The sequence below is a fragment of the Ovis canadensis genome, chromosome 3, assembly GCF_042477335.2.
Source record: "Ovis canadensis isolate MfBH-ARS-UI-01 breed Bighorn chromosome 3, ARS-UI_OviCan_v2, whole genome shotgun sequence".
Taxonomy (NCBI): Eukaryota; Metazoa; Chordata; class Mammalia; order Artiodactyla; family Bovidae; genus Ovis; species Ovis canadensis.
Genome location: NC_091247.1, coordinates 221873825 through 221894402, shown reverse-complemented (window position 1 = coordinate 221894402; position 20578 = coordinate 221873825). Strand labels below are relative to the sequence as shown.

Here is a 20578-nt window from a genome sequence, read left to right as displayed (position 1 = left end):
GCCCTCAGCTGCAAGTAACAGAAAACCCAACTGAAAGTAGCCTAAACAATGAGGAAATATGCTATCTCATATAATAAAAAGTGCAGAAGTCAACCAACCGCTATGTTAGTTAATTCAGCAACTCTATAATATCATCAAGGGTTCATGCTCTTTCTTTTCATTTCCCCTCATATGGTTATAGGTCTAGTGAGACTTCTCTCATCATTCAGTAGTCTAGCCTGAGCTGCTTTACATGGCAACTGGGTTCCAAAAGGGCAAATGCTTAGCAAGCCTCTACTTGCCTTATGCTTGTTACTGTCTCATTGGCCAAAGCAAATCACACAAGAGGTCCAGAGTCATTGTGGGAGGGGATTACACCAGGGCTTGAATACCAGGAAATGTGCTTTCTTGGAGGTCATCAGTACAACAGTCTTCTACAGGGTACTGTTTTGAGCCCATTGGGGTGGGGCGTTTGTCTTCAAGAACTTACAATATGGTCAGGGATGTGAGACAAACTCTTGGAAAGTTAAATAGAAACTCATGACTTCAATATTTAAATAACATTTTAAAGACTATGGAAGTCTGAAGGCAGGCCCAGAGAAAGGGGTTTCAACTTGGAAAAGCTAGTTGGATTTTTTTCCCAGGAGATTTCATATGGTGGTGAATGTTCCATGCCTCAGGGTCAGGCCTTCAGCGTTCATCTTCAGTATGTTTAGTGCCCTGGGTGCATGCATGCTGAGTCACTTCAGTCGTGTCCAACTCTTTGCAACCCCATGGACTGCAGCCTGCCAGGCTCCTCTGTTCATGGGGATTCTCCAGGCAAGAATACTGGAGTGGGTTGCCATGCCCTCCTCCAGGGGATCTTCCCAACCCAGGGATCAAACCAAGGTCTCCAGCACTGCAGGCAGTTTCTTTACCATCTGAGCCACCAGGGAAGTCCAAGAATACTGGAGTGGGTAGCCTATCCCTTCTCCAGGGAATCTTCTCAACCCAGGAATCGAACTGGGGTCTCCTGCATTGCAGGCAGATTCTTTACCAGTTGAGCTACCAGGGAAGCTCATTTAGTGCCCTAGTACTGGTTAATTTCTAGAGAAATTAACTTCAGCCTGACTAAACACACAAGCTGCCAGGGAGAGTATACCAGGACGCCAGTGACACTGAAGAGTAGAATATAATGTCAGGCAGACCAGATGTGAAGATTGACCTGAACAGCCAGCCCATTGCCTCAGTGAGCAAGTTCATTTGAAGCTAAATATGCTTGGACATAAAATTTGAATTATTAATGGGTTCTGGTAGCCCATCACATTGATCTTCATTCATTCATATGTATATTTTCAGTGTATTAGGAAGTGCGTGTGTGTGTGCTCACTCGGTGATGTCTGACTCTTTGTGACCCCATGGACTGTAGCCCACCAGTCTCCTCTGTTCATGGGATTCTCCAGGCAAGAGTACTGGAGTGGATTGCCATTTCCTTCTCCAGGGGATCTTCCCAACCCAGGGATCAAATTCGAGTCTCCTGCATTGGCAGGCGGGTTCTTTACAACTGAGATACCAGGTAAGTCCCCTTCATTACTCTGAGCAGGAGTCATTTTAAGGGGAAACAATAGAGCTGCAGCACTTCCTTAAATTCTCAAACATGTCTAGAATTACATATGTATACAAAAGCAAAAGCCCCTTCTTTCAATTCCAGCTGATTTCCACTCAGTACCAATATGAACCACCTCCGTATGAGGTAGGGCTGTGTGTTTATTTGGGATTGATGTCCTTGTTTGGTAGTCTTTTATCAAAGATAACCCTAATGCTAGTTGGTTTTCCTCTAAGTGTGTGCAAATTATATTTTGCCTTTGTGATCAAAATTATGTAAATACCAGCATTTTCCTTCTCATTAATATCTTAGAGACACCAGTTGGTGTTTAACTGACCTATTGATGTTTTCACTGTCTTTGTCCTTATGTTCTAATTGTTGATGCCAGTTTGTTTTTCTTCACATTAGTAAGTCTATTTCTAGAATATAATTGACTGTAACATAATTATATACTTTGGGGTCAATTCTCTTCCTTTCCATTCTGTTTCTTAGAAGGTTGTTGCCAACTTTCCTCTCTGACTCTCCACTCAGCTCCATATCTTTTCAACACTGCTGTATCTATCTGAGCAACACAGAGTAATCTATTAAAAAACATGAACCTACCTCTCTAACTCTTGCTCAGCTACTGAGTTTGGTCTGTATTTTAGCATTTACCTACTCCCTCCCTCTAGGTTTCCCAGGTGGTACTAGTGGTAAAGAACCCGCCTGCCAGTGAAGGAGATAGAAGAGATGCAGGTTCAATCTCTGAGTGGGGAAGATCGCCTGGAGGAGGGCATGGCAACCTACTCCAGTATTCTTGCCTGGAGAATCCCATGGACAGAAGACCCTGACAGGCTACAGTCAGGATCACAAAAAGTCAGCCATGACTGAAACAACTCAGCATGCATTCCTTCCCTCCAGCCCTGAGGACTGACTTTCCTCTTTATGCTTGTCAGAAGCAAACCAAGAATCTCAAATCACCTTGGTTTTCTTCAAGGAAAAAGAAAGACTTGTCTGTATTTCCCAGCAAAGACAAGACCCTTCTCTATAGTTCAAGAGAATAGGCACCAGCAGGCATAGTCTAACTGGCAGGTCTGATCTTTAATTCTTGAGACCTCTTGAGCCCATTTCATGTGAAATGCTAGGCTGGATGAATCACAAGCTGGAGTCAAGATTGCCAGGAGAAATACCAACAACCTCAGATATGCAGATGATACCACTTTAATGGCAGAAAGTGAAGAACTAAAGAGCCTCCTGAGGAGGGTGAAACAGGAGAGTGAAGCTGGCTTAAAACTCAGAAAAACTAAGATCATGGCATCCAGTTCCATCACTTCATGGCAAATAGATGGGGAAATAATGGAAACAGTGAAAGGCTTTATTTTCTTGGGTTCTAAAATCACTGTTGATGTCAGCCATGAAATTAAGACACTTGCTCCTTGGAAGGAAAGCTATGACATATCTAGACAGTAAAAGCAGAGACATCACTTTGCTGACAAAGGTCTGTATAGTCAAAGCTCTGGTTTTTCCAGTAGTCATGTATGGATGTGGGAGTTGGACCATAAAGAAGGCTGAGCACCAAAGAATTGATGTTTTCAAACTGGTGCTGGAGAAGACTCTTGAGAATCCCTTGGACAGCAAGGAGATCAAATCTGTCAATCCTGCAGAAAATCAATCCTGAATATTCATTGGAAGGACTGAGGCTGAAGCTCCAATACGCTGGCAACCTGATGTGAAGAGCTGACTCATTAGAAAAGACCCTGATGCTGGGAAAGATTAAAGGCAGGAGGAGAAGGGGACGACACAGGATGAGATGGTTGGATGGCATTGCTGGCTCAATGGATATGAGTTTGAGCAAACTCTGAGAGATAGCGAAGGACAGGGAAGCCTGGTGTATTGCAGTCCATGGGGTTGCAAAGAGTCGGACACAACTGGGCGACTAAACAATTATTGAAGGTGAAGTCATTATCTTATTTTCTTCCCCCACTTTGCCCATACAAAACTTTTTTACTTTTTCTGGCTTCTCAGATTTTACTCTCCCATTCTCATCATTTAACACTGTCTTTTATCTTGCTTTTTATTTTTGGAGCATAGAAAGCTTTATTTCAGGCCCAAGCAAGGAGAATAAGTGGCTCATGTTGAAAAACTCCAAATTCCCTGATGGTTTGGGGGGAGAAGTTTTTAGGCAAAATTTGGGGTGAGGACTGCAGGGTGGGTGACTTTCTTCTGACTGGTTAGGAGGTAGCAGGATGATGTTCCAGGAATTTTGAGCTAAGCTTGAAGTTGCCATCCTCCCCCTAGGTGGGGGCCTTAGTTCCTGGGAGCCCTACAGGGTCCTGCTCAGTTTCAAACTAGGATCAGATTCCAGAACCAAGAGATTAGAAGAAAGAACATCATCCACCTGGAGTCTGAAGTTCATCAAAACCCATCTTTGAGAAATTAAAATAAGAACCATCTGGTTTCAGGACTGAAGCTCAGTAGGTATATATCTCATCTCATAAAGAATCAGTGAGATACAAAGTGAAAGGTAAGAAGTGTATCTGTGTATTTACTTAGAGAGACAGACATTCCATAGATAGAGTGGATCCATGTCAAAAGGCAAGAATGGCCTTGGGAGAAACATGGCCCACAGACAGAGTGTGGGCCATCTCAGAAGGCAAAAGGCAACACCATCTTTAAATTCATTTATATTCAACAAACCAAAGAGGCTTCAGCCATTAGGATTCCCTAACTTAGAAGGCTGCTAGGGAACTGTAACAATTTTTTGTCATCAAATAATATTTTTTTCTCCCACACTAATTAGAAAGGTCCACGTGCTGAGGCAAAGGGCACTGTGGATGAAGCACCCTTTGCTTTCCTAAAGATAAGTGCCAAACATTTGTGTGTGAATGTAGTATTTGTCACACCTTGTTAATTATCCCCCTTTCTCATTGAGAGCTTTCAAGATGTATTAATATTGTTATATTCTCTGAGTCATTCTCTTTAATTCTGTTTCACCCCTAGTGAGCTGACTGTACAGTCTGTACACTCTTTTTCAGCCAGCGTGTGTGCTGTGTGTTGAGCGGAGGAACTGAACAGCTGCCCCCATTATCTATAAAGAGAACAGAAAAAAAACCCAAAACATTTTCAGGTGGTGTCTAAGTGCCACAGGACAGGAAATCACATAGCTAAGATTCCAAGGTGGGGGGAGGAGCAGAAGTGAACCTTGAGTTTTCCTATTTGCATGCCTCTAGAGGGATTAACAAAAAAAAAATCACAAAGGTTGGGGGGAAATGCGGGGGGTGGGGGGTGGGGGGTGGGAGGGTGGGGTGGGTAGTAGAGAATAGAGATTTGTTAAAGCAGGGAGGTGATGAGGTTGGAGGCAGAATTTGGAAGCCCTGAATGTCAGACTGTGGAGCTAAAGCTGGGTCTTTAGGTCTTAGGAAACAAGACACAGACTAGCAAAACTGAAAAACACCTGGGATTCCATTCTTTTATGCCTCTTTAATACAGAAGTCACTAACACACACATTCTATTAGTTAATAATCAACAACTCTGTGTCTAAATTTCTGCTTGGCAATAATTGGCTGGACAGTAAAGCAGCTGCTTTAGATGGAGCATGGCTTTCCAGCTCCCTCAGGCCCTACCTGGTCTATATTTGCTTTTTTAGATTAATGCCCTTCAAATCATACTTGCTAAAAAAATTCTGAAAAAATAGGTTGCTGCCTAAACTTTTAAAATTATCAGTTTAAATTGTTTTAAAGGATGTAATTTATGATACACTGAAACATTAACATTTTTAAATGAAGCTGTCATATCGCTCTTTTAAATGCATCCCAGTTTAGTCACTCAGTCATGTCCGACTCTGCAACCCCATGGACTGCATCACGCCAAGGCTTCCCTGTCCATCATCATCTCCCGGAGCTTGCTCAAACTTATGTCCATCGAGTCGGTGATGCCATCCAACCATCTCATCTTCTGTTATCCTCTTCTCCTGCCTTCAATCTTTCCCATCATCAGGGTATTTTCCAATGAGTCAGTTCTTCGCATCAGGTGGCCAATGGAATTTAAATACCACGCAGTTTGATACCAACATCATACTTTAAAAATACATGAATAAGGAACTTCCCTGGTGGTCCTTTTCATACTAAGAATGCTGAAACTACCTCACAGTTGCACTCATCTCACATGCTAGTAAAGTAATGCTCAAAATTCTCCAAGCCAGGCTTCAGCAATATGTGAACTGTGAACTTCCAGATGTTCAAGCTGGTTTTAGAAAAGGCAGAGGAACCAGAGATCAAATTGCCAACATCCACTGGATCATGGAAAAAGCAAGAGAGTTCCAGAAAAACATCTATTTCTGCTTTATTGACTATGCCAAAGCCTTTGACTGTGTGGATCACAATAAACTGTGGAAAATTCTGAAAGAGATGGGAATACCAGACCACCTGACCTGCCTCTTGAGAAACCTTCCAGGTCAGGAAGCAACAGTTAGAACTGGACATGGAACAACAGACTGGTTTCAAATAGGAAAGGAGTACATCAAGGCTATATATTGTCACCCTGATTATTTAACTTCTATGCAGAGTACATCATGAGAAATGCTGGACTGGAAGAAACACAAGTTGGAATCAAGACTGCGGGAGAAATATCAATAACCTAAGATGTGGAGATGACACCACCCTTATGACATAAAGTAAAGAACTAAAAAGCCTCTTGATGAAAGTGAAAGTGGTGAAAAAGTTGGTTTAAAGCTCAACATTCAGAAAACGAAGATCATGGCATCCGGTCCCATCACTTCTTGGGAAATAGATGGGGGAAACAGTGGAAACAGTGTCAGACTTTACTTTTTTGGGCTCCAAAATCACTGCAGATGGTGATTGCAGCCATGACATGAAAAGACGCTTACTCCTTGGAAGAAAAGTTATGACCAACCTAGATAGCATATTCAAAAGCAGAGACATTGCTTTGCCGACTAAGGTCCGTCTAGTCAAGGCTATGGTTTTTCCTGTGGTCATGTATGGATGTGAGAGTTGGACTGTGAAGAAAGCTGAGCGCCAAAGAATTGATGCTTTTGAACTGTGGTGTTGGAGAAGACTCTTGAGAGTCCCTTGAACTTCAAGGAGATCCAAACAGTCCATCCTAAAGGAAATTGGTCCTGAATATTCATTGGAAGGACTGATGTTGAAGCTGAAACCCCAGTACTTTGGCCACCTGATGTGAAGAGCTGACTCATTTGAAAAGTCCCTGATGCTGGGAAAGATTGAAGGTGGGAGGAGAAGGGGATGACAGAGGATGAGATGGTTGGATGGCATCACTGACTCAATGGACGTGAGGTTAAGTGGACTCTGGGAGTTGGTGATGGACAGGGAGGCCTGGCATGCTGCAGTCCATGGGGTCGAAAAGAGTGGGAACCAACTGAGTGACTGAACTGAACTGAACTGGTGGTCCAGTGGTTGATTCCAGCCTTCCACCACAGGGGACAGTTTCCATCCCTGGTTGGGAAACTAGGATCCTACATGCCTCATGACAAAAAAAAAAGTTAAGAATTGAACATTTTATTAATATATGGTTCATTTTTCTCTTTGAAATCCTATTTTCTTTCTAGAATTTTATATTGTAGTTTCATATCAAATGTCTTATTCATCATTTCATTTTCTCTGTGTATTAAAATTTCTTTTGGATTGTTACTGCAATTATTGAAACACAGTTAAGCAAAGCAATATATTACAACCTTAATAACTATCAAACAGGAAGTAAAATTTTTTATGGAAATGCCTCTTTTAATAAGAGAGACTAAAAATAGTATCCTGCATACTAATAATATACAGGATCCTCCTGTATCCATGGAAAAATATTATCTTGACAATTTTTTTCTCCCTTTCTATAGCCATTAAGAGCTGAGAAACTTTGATCACACAGTTTAGTAGGTGGGACTGGAAAGAGTTTTGTTATGGTAGTGTCCCTCAATTATTTGATCTTCTTCCAAGTTATAGGGCAGAAATCCAGTAATCTATCTTAAGAAATTAAAAGATCAGCTGAAAATTCCCTGTAGTCCTCCTTCTCTTTTGTTGAAAACTAAGAACCAGAATTCTTCTGATTTGCAAAAGGATATGTTATGAAGTCATTACTCTTTTCACAATACACAGTTCAGTTCAGTTCAGTTCAGTCGCTCAGTCGTGTCCAACTCTTTGCGACCCCATGAATTGCAGCACGCCAGGCCTTCCTGTCCATCACCAACTCCTGGAGTTCACTCAGACTCACGTCCATCGAGTTAGTGATGCCATCCAGTCATCTCATCCTCGGTCGTCCCCTTCTCCTCCTGCCCCCAATCCCTCCCAGCATCAGAGTCTTTTCCAATGAGTCAACTCTTCGCATGAGGTAGCCAAAGTACTGGAGTTTTAGCTTTAGCATCATTCCTTCCAAAGAAATCCCAGGGATCTCCTTGAAGTCCAAGGAACTCTCAAGAGTCTTCTCCAACACCACAGTTCAAAAGCATCAATTCTTTGGCGCTCAGCTTTCTTCACAGTCCAACTCTCACATCCATACATGACCACAGGAAAAACCATAGCCTTGACTAGACGGACCTTAGTCGGCAAAGCAATGTCTCTGCTTCTGAATATGCTATCTAGGTTGGTCATAACTTTTCTTCCAAGGAGTAAGCGTCTTTTAATTTCATGGCTGCAATCACCACCTGCAGTGATTTTGGAGCCCCCCAAAATATAATCTGACACTGTTTTCATTGTCCTTCTATTTGTCACCTGTGAGATTTTGATTAGAAGATAAATATTTTTGTTTGTAAAGTGGAAGTGTGCAATTTTTAAAAAATTTCTCAGTCATATCAATTTTAGAAAAGACTATATATAATGGGACTTCCCTGGTGGCCCAGTGGTTAAGAATCCCCCTTGCAATGCAGGGAACACGAACATCCCACATGCCACACGCTTATGGAGCAAGTAAGCCCTCCCAGGGCAACTAGAGAGTAGCTCCACTTGAGTCAACTAGAGAAAGCCCATGTGCAACAATGAAGACCCAGTGCAGCCAAAACTAAAAATAAATTCTTTTAAAACGTCATTTGATCACGAAGGCCTTCTCAAGACAGCCCATGTAAACACACAAGTATACGTCGCTCCGCCCCCCTCCCCCCCAACACTATCCCTTTTCTATGCTTTAAATTTGTTTTAGTTAGCAATTGCCTGATATTTGTCTCTCTCCCCACTAGAGTGTTAACGGCACAGGTGCAGGAATTCATTTGTTCACTGCTGTGCCACAGTAGCTGGCACAGTGTGTGGACCATTAGACTTTCACCACTCGGTCCAGTAAATCCATGACTGTCCATTTTCCTTACAGCCTAAGTGACATCTCGCAGGTCAGGACCTTCCCTCGTGTTGCTTGCTGCTGCCTGCTAAGCAGCTTCAAGTTGAGTCCGACACTTTGCAGCCCCATGGACTGTAGCCACCAGGCTCCTCTGTCCATGGGATTCTCCAGGCAAGAATACTGGAGTGGGTTGCCTTCTCCAGGTGATCTTCCCAACCCAGGGATCCAACCCGTATTTATGTCTCCTGCATTGGCAGGCGGGTTCTTCACCACTAGCGCCACCTGGGAAGCCCTTTTCTTATGCTACTTCTCTAACAATTTGGGAAATCACTCAGAAGAGTAGGAGACCCCACTCAACCCCCCAAATGGGGGCTTTACCACCTGTAGAAATAAGAATCGTTCAATAAGCTACTCCGCAAGGGCCGTAGCAGCTGACAATCCTGTGACGCCGTCTGGCCAAGCTTGTGAGACTTTAAAAGTGAAATTGGAAAGAGAAGGAAGCAGGGAGAAGGAGGTCAGCTTAGATGGAATTGAGAGAGAAGGCAGTCTAGCCTGTTTCCTGTTTAAAAACACGTACTTATGCCTTCACCTTTTCAGTATCTGAAGACCACCGCTTTTAAACTAAATCTTTTCCTCTGGGGAGAGCGCGAAGAGCCAGTGACGGGTCTTCTGAGGCAGAGCCATTTAAAGCCGGCCCAGGGGCCTCAGTGTCTACCTTAAAAGAGGGGCTCTACCCACATTTCAGCTCTTTGTTAGTCAACCGTGTCCAGCCGGTTACAATGTAAATATTCTGTTCACAAAATGCACTTCCTGTGAAAGAAGCGTAGGATAGCGGTCTAATTCAGCTGGGACCTCGGCGCCTGACCAACTCCCCCTAAGAACGGACCAGGCGCCTCCATCATGGCCGCCGGCGACAGCGCTGAGCGGCAACCGATAGGAAATGGCGCCGGGGCGTGCGGTCAGTCTCGCCGGGTCCAGGGCGACGAGACCAGAGGGCTGGCCAAGACCGTCTAGGAGCGCCGGCCAGGGTCCCTTGAAGACGGTCCTCGGATTTTAGCACCTAGAAACCCTGAAAGTTGACGCCTGCAATATGGAGGACGGTTATTGTCTCTGCACACCGATATGTACGAGCAGGCCCTGATTTCGTCTCGCGTCGGAACCCGGCAAAATCCTCTATTCTCTAAACAGAATGTGTTACGTACACTGCGCATCTTCGCAATAGTGGGCCGGCTAACGACGCCAAGAATGTTACGTCGCTCTCCCCCTCCCCTCCCCACCCCTAGTTCTGGTTCAGGAGGCGCGAGAACTCTACGCCCAATCCGTACTTTGTTTTTCTGCTACAGACCGCGAAGTGCATCCGTCTCCGCAATTGACGTAAAACGCTTCAAGAATACCCATAGTACTTCGCGAAGCCCTCGGGCTATTCCGAGACGCTGTTTACGTATCGGCTCCGACGTACGTAGCGTTAAGCTGGAGCAGTCTCAGCGCCGGCCGCCATTTTGTGCAGTCGCTGGGAAGGGAAGGAGACGCCTAAGCCGCGGCACTGCCGGGTTTGAGCGTAGCCAAACCTACCCGTTGCTTTTATAACCCCGATTCTCTGTGTTTTGCTCCCGTCTCCGACGAGAGAGGCGGCGACGGTGGCGTCTGCGACGGGAGACAGCGCGTCGGAGCGAGAGAGCGCCGCGCCTGCCGCCGCCCCAACAGCGGAGGCGCCGCCGCCATCGGTCGTCACCAGACCGGAGCCGCAGGCCCTCCCGAGCCCGGCCATCCGTGCCCCGCTCCCAGATCTCTATCCGTTTGGGACCATGCGCGGAGGCGGCTTTGGGGACCGGGACCGGGATCGTGACCGTGGAGGGTAAGGGGGGAGGAGGAGAGGAAAGGCCTTGTGTGCGCGGGGGGCGGGGAGGAGGTTGCTTCCTGAGGAGACCGCAGCCTGCGGTCAAGCGGAAAACTGGGGAGCTGACTGCGGGCCTAGGAGCGAAGCTCCCTACTGGGAGGCGAGGCGATCCGAGACTTAATAGCAGTTTAGGGCGCGGGCCTCATGTGGGCCTGGGCCCCCGGGTCGCTGGCGGGGCGGTGGGGGGAGGGGGCGGCGGCTTGGCGACGCCCCAGCCCCTGCTTGCGGACGGTCGTCGTGGCGCGGCGCGCCCGAGCCTCAGCCCCACAGGCAGCAGGAGGGGAGCTCTGGAAGCGGCCGACCCAGCCCGGGCCTCCTCAGTTTCCCGGCGTTCGAGCCCGGCGGATTTGAGCAAGTCATTTGATCTCTCCAGAGCTAGTGTTCATCGTGAAATGCGGATGTTCTTGCTGAGAGAGAAGGATGAGGTCTCCGAGTTCACCCTGGGAAAGTCTTTTAACGGCAAATGGCTTCCCTGTTTATGGAACTGGAAACCTGGTTCGAAACTAGAGACTTTTAAGAAGCGGACTTGCAGATTTTAAAATATTTAAAAATTACGTTTAGTTGTACTTTAACTCGAAGGAAGCACACTGGAATACCAGCGACGTTTGCTGATATTTGCTGTCTAAAACCGTCGTTTGGCGGGAGGGAGGAGTTTTTTGTTTGTTTTAACCTTTCTTTTTTCTTTTCTAATTGGCCTGAACCATCTTGGTCTAACTTGAAATTTTTTGATCTAGTAATGCCACGGTTACTGGGTTGGAAGTTAACAGGATTAAACGTGAAGTCCTCCCAGATACTGAGATTCAAATCTTAAGGTTCCTCTTAATCGAAAAAGTCGCTTTAAAAAAAGTTTTATCTATGGATAAAAATTTTGGGGACGCCACGTCTTAATATATATAGATTGTGTGTGTGTGACCTTGGGCAAGATCCTGAACCTTTGTGAGCAGATTTTCTCTTCCGAAGATGGGGATAGTAATTGCATTGTTCCCCAGAATTGAGATAGTGTTTGTAATTGTCTCTCTGTAGTAGGCATCCTGTTAAAGCTGTTTTCTCCAAACATTTTTGTCTTTTGTGGTTCAAATACATAACTACCAGACGTAATAGTCCTACACGGTTCTCAATTATTTGATTTACTGTGGCTCAGCTGGTAAAGAATCCGTCTGCAATGCGGGAGACCTGGGTTCAATCCCTAGCTTGGGAAGGTCCCCTGGAGAAGGGAAAGGCTAGCACTCCAGTATTCTGGCCTGGAGAATTCCGTGGACTGTATAGTCCATGGGATTGCAGCGTCGGACACGACTGAGCGTCTTTCACTTATTAAATAAAAAGGATTATTTTGACTTACACTGTGTTCAGAAAGGAAATACTTTTAGCTTTAAATTCGGAAGACTATAAGTGGAATGTTTGCTTAGTGTTTCACAGTATAGCCAAATTTATAATGAATTTCAATACAGCCACTTAGGAAAAAGAACTTAATGTTTCCTAGTAAAATGAAAATGACCCAGAATTCCTCTCAAGCTTTATACCCTAGACTCATAGGCCTAGAAAAACCCTTGAACATGTACTTTGGTATCCATGTTTATAACAGTGTTGTTTATGACAGAATATTAGAAACAGTTCAAATGTCTGGATAAATTCGGCCCATAGAATACAGTACAGCAGTGAAAAAGAAAAATTTATATCAGCGTGTATGATTCACAAACATAATATTAAGTAAAAATACAAGGTGTCCTAGAAGGATAACGTAAGTAAACTAACAGATGACAAGACCAGAATACAAGGGAATGGCTAAAATTCGAGGTACTCATTGGTATGATGGGGATTCTAAACTTGAGATAGGCACATAGAAGCTATCAAAATACTGATAATATTATTTCTTTACCATGGATGTTTTATATTTACCATATATATGCTTTAATAAGAATAGGTTTATTATCTGAAAGGCAGAAAAAGTGAATTGCTGATCCATACTTAGTTTATCCCATATTGACTCTTAAGTATCAGATATTAAGAAAAGACTTAAATAATGTTTCAAACAAAATGGCACTTTCGTAAAGTCTGTGCCCTAACGCCACCTTTACTATGAGATTTCTTTTGTTATTTGAATTGCTATTCTTTTGTTCTTAAATGTACAGAGCTGAAGTGGATTATTTTGAAAGGGGACTGAGTGAGGTAGTGTATGTACATGTACAGTCCAAATGCATTGTACATGATTCTGCATGTTAATGTGTAAATCTTTGAAAACTGGCATTTATTGCAAATCAAAATTAATACTCAAAAACATTAAGGAGCAGCATAGTATGCAAGGGGTTAGGATATATGGATATTTAAATGATTATACAAATGCACTCAGGTTCTACAAGAGGAACGGCTCTATTGGATATTGTAGTCAACCTTATAAAGGTGGTAGAAAGTGTATTTTTTTAAGAATCCCATGTTTCAAATTACAGTATATCTTTAGAGAAGGATGATATGTCTTGGTTAAATAGCCAAGGCAATAGGGGAAAAGGAAAAACTTTGAAAAATAAGGGCTATCTTGATTAAGTCTTGGACATTTTTTTCAAAAGTTCTGTTTTCTTCTAGGTTGTTAATTTTAAGTTCTGAGTAATATTGGAGTGCAGCAGCAGCATTGAAATGGCATTTTTTAGGAACCACGTATGTTGTTGTTCAGTCACTAAATTGTGTCCAACTCTTTGCAACCTTGTGGGCTGCAGCACACCAGGCTTCCCTGTCCTCACTATCTCCCAGAGTTTGCTCAAATTCGTGTCCTTTGAATCAGTGGTGCTATCCGACCATCTCATCCTCTCTCTCCCCTGTCTGCTGCCTTGGATCTTTCCCAGCATTAGGGTCTTCTCTGAAGAACCACATAATTAGGCAGCCAACCTCTGAAAGTTAGTCTTTGGTCATTTTTCTTTGCAAGACTGACAGTTTAAAGACTTGGCTTTTTTATTTGTAGAGAACCTTATTTATTGATAGAACTGTGTTAGTTACTTCACCTAAGAGGGAGGGAGGAGGGGTCAGTCTCCTATTTGGTCTTAAGCCTAAGGACGTATTGAAGGTGTTGATTGGTATTGATCAACAGTAATATAAATAGAATCTGCCAAGTTCTGTCTTTTTGAATGTAAATACTTAATGGTCCCAAATTTCCTGCCATCAGTTTTTGTATATTTGTATTTAGAGAAATATCTAGCTGGCTCTTTAAGCCAAGAAATTTTAAGAGCATTTTGAGTTCCAGGAAATTGATGTGCTTTAGAATGGTTAGTACATCTGCTGCCTGTTGATTAGTAAACTAGTGGAACCACTTGTAAGATGATGTTATGAATGAATTAGAGTAGAAAAGGAGAATTAAATTTGGTGTAGTGGTTAAGGAAATGGGATGAAAACATTGTGTATTTGTACACCAAAACAATGTCCTGCATTTTTAATAGGTTGAAATACAGAAATGAAGACCATCTTAGGATTCTTCTTAGGAAACAGAACATTTCAAGTTTGGCTAATGGCCATATTTGTACTCCAGTTGAATTTGTTTGTTGTGAAAGCAAGATAAAGCGAAAAGAATGATTTTTAAATTGTTTTAAAGACCTTAGATAACTTTTTCTACCTGTCCATAGTTTTGCCCTAATTTAAACTTAATGTCCTCACTTAGCTTCATTTCAGAATATTACATAAGAGTAGCAATTTCTGTTCACGTTAGTATTTCTGCTGCTGCTAAGTCGCTTCAGTCGTGTCCAATTCTGTGCAACCCCACGGATGGCAGCCCACCAGGCTCCCGCGTATTTCTAGCACCACTTTATAGTTGATACCCAGTAACTATTTGTTGAATGAATACAATTATGTCAATTTGTACTGTTTACTATGGCAGATACTATTTTAAGTACTTTACACAAATATTTTTTGGAGGGGGCTGGTAGTATCTTAAGAGTTGTATCTTTTTGCATGTTTTTATGGCACCTGAAATATTTTGCTTTAAAAATACTAATAAACTGAAAATTTTGATGTTTCTAGATTTGGAGCAAGAGGTGGTGGTGGCCTTCCCCCAAAGAAATTTGGTAATCCTGGGGAGCGTCTACGTAAAAAGAAGTGGGATTTGAGTGAGCTCCCCAAGTTTGAGAAGAATTTTTATGTCGAACATCCAGAAGTGGCAAGACTGACTCCAGTAAGTTTTAGGGGCGGTATTTATTTACCTTTTCTTGACGTACAGTAATGAACCAAGTAGATAAATTAGCCAAAGTTTACTCATACATATATATATATATATATATATATATATATATATATACAAAGTTTACTCTTGTATTTTTTATTCTGGTGTGGTGGGGATTTTTCTTTGGTTCTTGTTAGGAAAGCTGATACTTGTAAGAGAAAGCACTTGATTCTCATATGTTGGTTATATTTCATTTAACTGTTCTCATGTGGAAAATGAAACCTACTGCATGCTTCGTTGACTTAGAAAGTTGGGTGAAGTTGAACATACATGAAAAACACTGTAAGAAGTGTTAAACATATTTTCCATTGTAATTATGAATTTGATCCTTGTTATGCTATATTGGAACATAAAGTTTTGCACGTTTAGAATAAATTGGTTACTGATTTGTCTTACTTTGTTTCTTAAATAGTATGAGGTTGATGAATTACGCCGAAAGAAAGAGATTACAGTGAGAGGGGGAGATGTTTGTCCTAAACCTGTGTTTGCCTTCCATCATGCTAACTTCCCACGTAAGTGCTTTTCAGTCCAGTATATTAATTGTTAATTTAGCTTGAATGGTCACTGTGCTCATAAGTTATTTAAAGGTTTTGACCCAGCTCAGGATTTTGTTGAAAAGACAAACAGAAACCTTTCACAAAAGTTCTTCAAGTATTTTGGCAGGGGGAGTTGTCTTTTTAATGCTCATGTGTTCTCAGTTTAGAACTTCTTTGGGTCTTTTGCAGGGTTTTTTGTTTGATTGGTTGGTTGGTTTTCATCTTTCCTTGGGGTTTTGCCTCTACATTTCAGAAAAATAGCAAAATAAAATTGCTTTCTACCTGGATAAAATTTGGATTAGATAAGCAGTAGGTGGCTATTAGGTGCCCATGCCTTGTACCTTAGATACTTTAGACCAATGGTTTTCAAGTTTTCGAGAATAAGGGTAGATGGCTATGGCAGTAGCCTTCTTGAGAAGTAGTCAGCAGGTCAAATAACTGAATTTCAGTAACTGAAGACAAAACTACTGCTTCTCTTGGAGAGATGTATAATTTCTTTTGGCGGTAGGTTCGCTTCTTAGTTTTACCTAAAAGCAATAATATCTGTTCTTGTACAGAATACGTAATGGATGTGTTGATGGATCAGCACTTTACAGAACCAACTCCAATTCAGTGCCAGGGATTTCCCTTGGCTCTTAGTGGCCGAGATATGGTGGGCATTGCTCAGACTGGCTCTGGGAAGACGTTGGCGGTATGTACCCACAAGGGAAGACTTTTCATATTGTGGTAACTTATTTTGCTGTTGTATATTAACATATATTCTCAGTGCGTAAAATTCTAATTCAAATAGTGGAAGTAATATTTCAGCTTTTTAGCTATCTGAAATATGTGGAAGCATTTTATGTTCATATTTGCGTTGCATATATATGTAAGAGATGTGAATTCTGTTTTCCCTTTCCTGGTTTTACTTAGACATTATCAATTACTGTGATAACTTAGAACAGTTAATATAATGGCTTAGTTTTGGTATAAGACTGTCCTTCTTTTCTCCTCCAGTATTTGCTACCTGCAATTGTTCATATTAACCACCAGCCTTATTTGGAAAGAGGAGATGGCCCAATTGTAAGTGTATTTCAGTTTGTGTATACTTCGAAAAATAACTACAGTTTATTATTATGTTTCAGGCACTGTACTTTACATGTGTTCTCAGATTTCATTCGCAATCCCACCTTCCATATCTGGAGGAAATACTGTCTTACTGGTAAATCTTAGGCACAGTGACTTGCCCAGGGTCAGACAGTAATTAAATTGCTGAGCTGGAATTTGAATCAGTCTTCCTTTTAACTACTGTGCCTGTTACCTTCATATGTAGGCATTTAATACAGATGCATTGCTTAATTGCCCATTGATACTATGAGGGATACAAAGGTGTAAAATGAGATTCTTGCTCTGTGGATATAAGTCAGGTTTGGGATGTTTATTTTTTGTGTTTAAGTAATGCTTTTGTAAATGTTCATAGACCAGCACCATTTTCTGGTTTGATCATTTTCAGTTAATGCTATTTACTGTAAGATTTCAGTAGTGGTCTTCAAACATTTTGAATGTACTTTCTTAACATTTTTTTAATAGAGCTTGCACTCACTATATGTTTATAAATATGTACATTATACAGTATGTCTTAATGCTTCACAACAAGAAGTAGTGCATTAATTTTTTTTTAATGTATTTCATATGGCTAACGGAGTTAGCAATATTATCATTAACTAATGTCTAATGGATTGATATACCAAGTGAGTTATTGTTACCAGCATATATGATTCCTGTTTCAAAGTGTCTAAATTTTATTTGACCAACTTCTTGTCACATTGTGTATAAATGTGTTTTTGCCAGATTTGCCTGGCCAAGAGCTTGAGCTAGATGTCAGAAAAATGTCAGCTCTGCTCTTTTCTTGTTCTGATAATTAAGTAAAGTTTGAGACTTACCTGGTTTTGTTACAGGAATATTGTAGCTACTTACTCATTTTGTGAGTTGTTTAGTTAAAACTAGGTAATACAGTCTATAAATCTTATGTAGCACACAGTAATGAATCGTATCCAAAGTCAACCATCATACTACATGGCAAATATTAGTTCTCAAATTGGATTGACCAAAAGATTCATTCAGGTTTTTCTGTAAGATGTTAGGGATATAATTTTTAGCCACATTACAGTGCAATATCTTACACCTATTGCCTTCCCAGTCCCCTACCCCAGATTAGACAATAGAGAATTAAGTAACCTTTTTGTACTTTTTTTGTTCCCCTTAAACTTGGGGTGGTGTCGCAAATGATTTGTTTGCTTTAGTGTCTAGTTCTGGCTCCTACCAGAGAGCTTGCCCAGCAAGTACAGCAAGTGGCCGATGACTATGGCAAATGTTCCAGATTGAAGAGCACTTGCATCTATGGAGGTGCTCCTAAAGGTCCCCAGATTCGAGATTTGGAGAGAGGTAAGAAAAAAAGAGCATTTAAGAATTTTTAGTTTTATTTTACCAGGTTTTGTAAATGAAATAGAACAGGAAAATAGTGGACTCTGGTGGGGTCGGGGGGATCAGTATTTTAGTAGCTTAGAAATTCTCGAATACGGTTAAAATGCTATTTTAGGGAAGTCCAGTGTGGTTGGAGACTTAACGGGGTTTTTATACATAAATTCTTGTTGCTAAGTCACTTCAGTCGTGCAACCCCATAGACGGTAGCCCACCAGGCTCCCCCGTCCCTGGGATTCTCCAGGCAAGAACACTGGAGTGAGTTGCCATTTCTTTCTCCAATGCATGAAAGGGAAAGGTGAAAGTGAAGTCGCTCAGTCATGTCCAACTTAGCGACCCCATGGACTGCAGCCTACCAGGCTCGTCCATTCGTGGGATTTTCCAGGCAAGAGTACTTGAGTGGGGTGCCATTGCCTTTACGTCATGTTTTTTCCAGGTACTTGCTGAAGCTTGAACAGCATTTAAAGAATTCTTAGTTGAATAGATCTTTGGTTTTGTTTTACAGGTGTTGAGATCTGTATAGCTACTCCTGGACGCCTGATAGATTTCCTGGAGTCAGGAAAGACAAATCTTCGCCGATGTACTTACCTTGTACTGGATGAAGCTGACAGAATGCTTGATATGGGCTTTGAGCCCCAGATTCGTAAAATTGTTGACCAAATCAGGGTGTGTAACGCTTATGTTTTTTTAATACCCTTTGCCTATAGTGGTTCCTTAATCTAAAAGAAAGTCTGTCTTTTCCTGATAGCCTGATAGGCAGACATTAATGTGGAGTGCCACCTGGCCAAAAGAAGTAAGACAGCTGGCAGAGGATTTTCTTCGTGATTACACCCAGATAAACGTAGGCAATCTGGAGCTGAGTGCCAACCACAACATCCTGCAGATAGTGGACGTCTGCATGGAAAGCGAAAAAGACCACAAGTATGAGAGATTTCACTGTTTTGATAATGCTGATAAAACTTTTGCTCTAATAATCTTCTAAAATTAAAGTGTAATTCATAGAAGCCAGTATTTCCTAGCCTTGAACACATTAAAAGCATTGTTTTCCAACAATCCATTATGTATGTAACCAGAGCAATGAGGTTAAAGGCAGGAGTTCTGGATTCTTAAATTTGACCAGCTCTGATAATTCCCAGCCGTATTGAAAGTAATTTAAAAAGATACTAAAACTCTGAAGGGTTCATACTGGAAACATGGCTTCTGCATAATGTATAAGGCGGTCTTCTCTAGATGATTTCATTGTTTCGTCTGGTTTTCAGGTTAATCCAACTTATGGAAGAAATAATGGCTGAAAAGGAAAATAAAACCATAATATTTGTAGAGACAAAGAGACGCTGTGATGACCTCACTCGAAGGATGCGCAGAGATGGGTAAGTGCAGCACTGATGTAATTAATTTGCCTCGGATTTTATAATTCAGTAGGAATTTGTAAATTGGTACTGTTAATGTTGTATAATATTTCAATAATTCCTAATATGTACTTGGCTTTTTTCTTCTGACAGTTGGCCAGCTATGTGTATCCATGGAGACAAGAGTCAACCAGAAAGAGATTGGGTACTTAATGGTGAGTTCAAAGCAAAGCATTGTCTTTACAGTGTATTTCAGGGATTGGTAAACATTCTGTAAAGAGCCAGGTAGTAAATATTTTTGGCTTTGCAGATTTTATAGTGGTTTGTGTCACAACTGTTTAGCTGCTATTGCAATACAAATATAGCCATAGACATTATGTAAAGAGAGCCTGGCTGTTTTCCAGCTAAACTTTATTGCAGAAATGGGATTTGTGCCACATTTGATCCGTAGACCAGAGTTTGCCTAGCTCTGCTCTGGTTTTTTGAATATTGAGAGCATTTTTGTCATCTCCACTGTACTTTTAAATGTCAGTAATGCTGGGTCTTTATACTACTTTTTCACCACTTAAACCACTCTATCTAATAAGTTCTTGCCTTTATAGATACATATAGTGGCCTGGAAGCTCCCAGAAATTTTAATGGAGGCTTCATCATGTTAACTCAGTCTCCATCTCCTCTCATCTCCTCTGAGGATTGAGAGTGGGGCTCAAAGTTCCAAACTTCTCCAATCACAGCTCGGTCTTTCTGGTGACCAGTTTCTGTCCAGGAGCTATTCTGGAGCCCATCAAGTGTCATTTCATTAGAATAAGAGGCCTCTACTATTAACTTTAAATTTAAAAGAGCTTGGTATGTTCTGACACCATTACTTCAAATTTTAACATGGTAGAAAAGGCCAGAGAGCTGGGGATGTTTATTTGGTCACTTTTTAAGATATACCACATAGCATTGATTTTATAACTTGGTTTTCATGATGTCATCCTTGTTTTGCAGAGTTCCGTTCTGGAAAGGCTCCCATTCTCATTGCCACAGATGTAGCCTCCCGTGGGCTAGGTTTGTATAGATAGGTGTCTCTGTCAATGGTATATATATCTTTTGGTTTAAAGATTTGCTTGTCATTTCACATTAGAGTTGCATATACATATGTTTAGATAAATATTTAAAAGAGAAGAATTACATACAAAGTACGTGATTTCCCCCCACCCCCCCACATTTTTTTTTAAACCTTGGTGGGTTTTTTGTTTGTTTTTTATTTTCTTTTTATTTTCAAAGTCTCTTCCTGCTCCTAACAAACAGGCTTTGGT

At 41.6% G+C, this 20578-nt stretch overlaps 1 protein-coding gene across 2 annotated transcripts in view; it reads left to right on the top strand.

The window, feature by feature from the left end:
* The first annotated feature begins 10254 nt into the window (after window positions 1–10254).
* DDX17 (DEAD-box helicase 17) overlaps window positions 10255–20578 on the top strand; it is an 18108-nt gene continuing 7784 nt past the window's right edge. For both annotated transcript variants that reach the window (XM_069581632.1, XM_069581631.1), the window contains exons 1-11: window positions 10255–10692; window positions 14734–14884; window positions 15345–15444; window positions 16026–16159; window positions 16465–16530; window positions 17751–17892; window positions 18434–18594; window positions 18677–18849; window positions 19188–19298; window positions 19431–19492; window positions 20268–20327. In XM_069581632.1, coding sequence (XP_069437733.1) covers window positions 10643–10692; window positions 14734–14884; window positions 15345–15444; window positions 16026–16159; window positions 16465–16530; window positions 17751–17892; window positions 18434–18594; window positions 18677–18849; window positions 19188–19298; window positions 19431–19492; window positions 20268–20327 — 1210 coding nt within the window. In that variant the 5' untranslated portion in view covers window positions 10255–10642. The remainder of the gene's footprint in view (window positions 10693–14733; window positions 14885–15344; window positions 15445–16025; window positions 16160–16464; window positions 16531–17750; window positions 17893–18433; window positions 18595–18676; window positions 18850–19187; window positions 19299–19430; window positions 19493–20267; window positions 20328–20578) is intronic.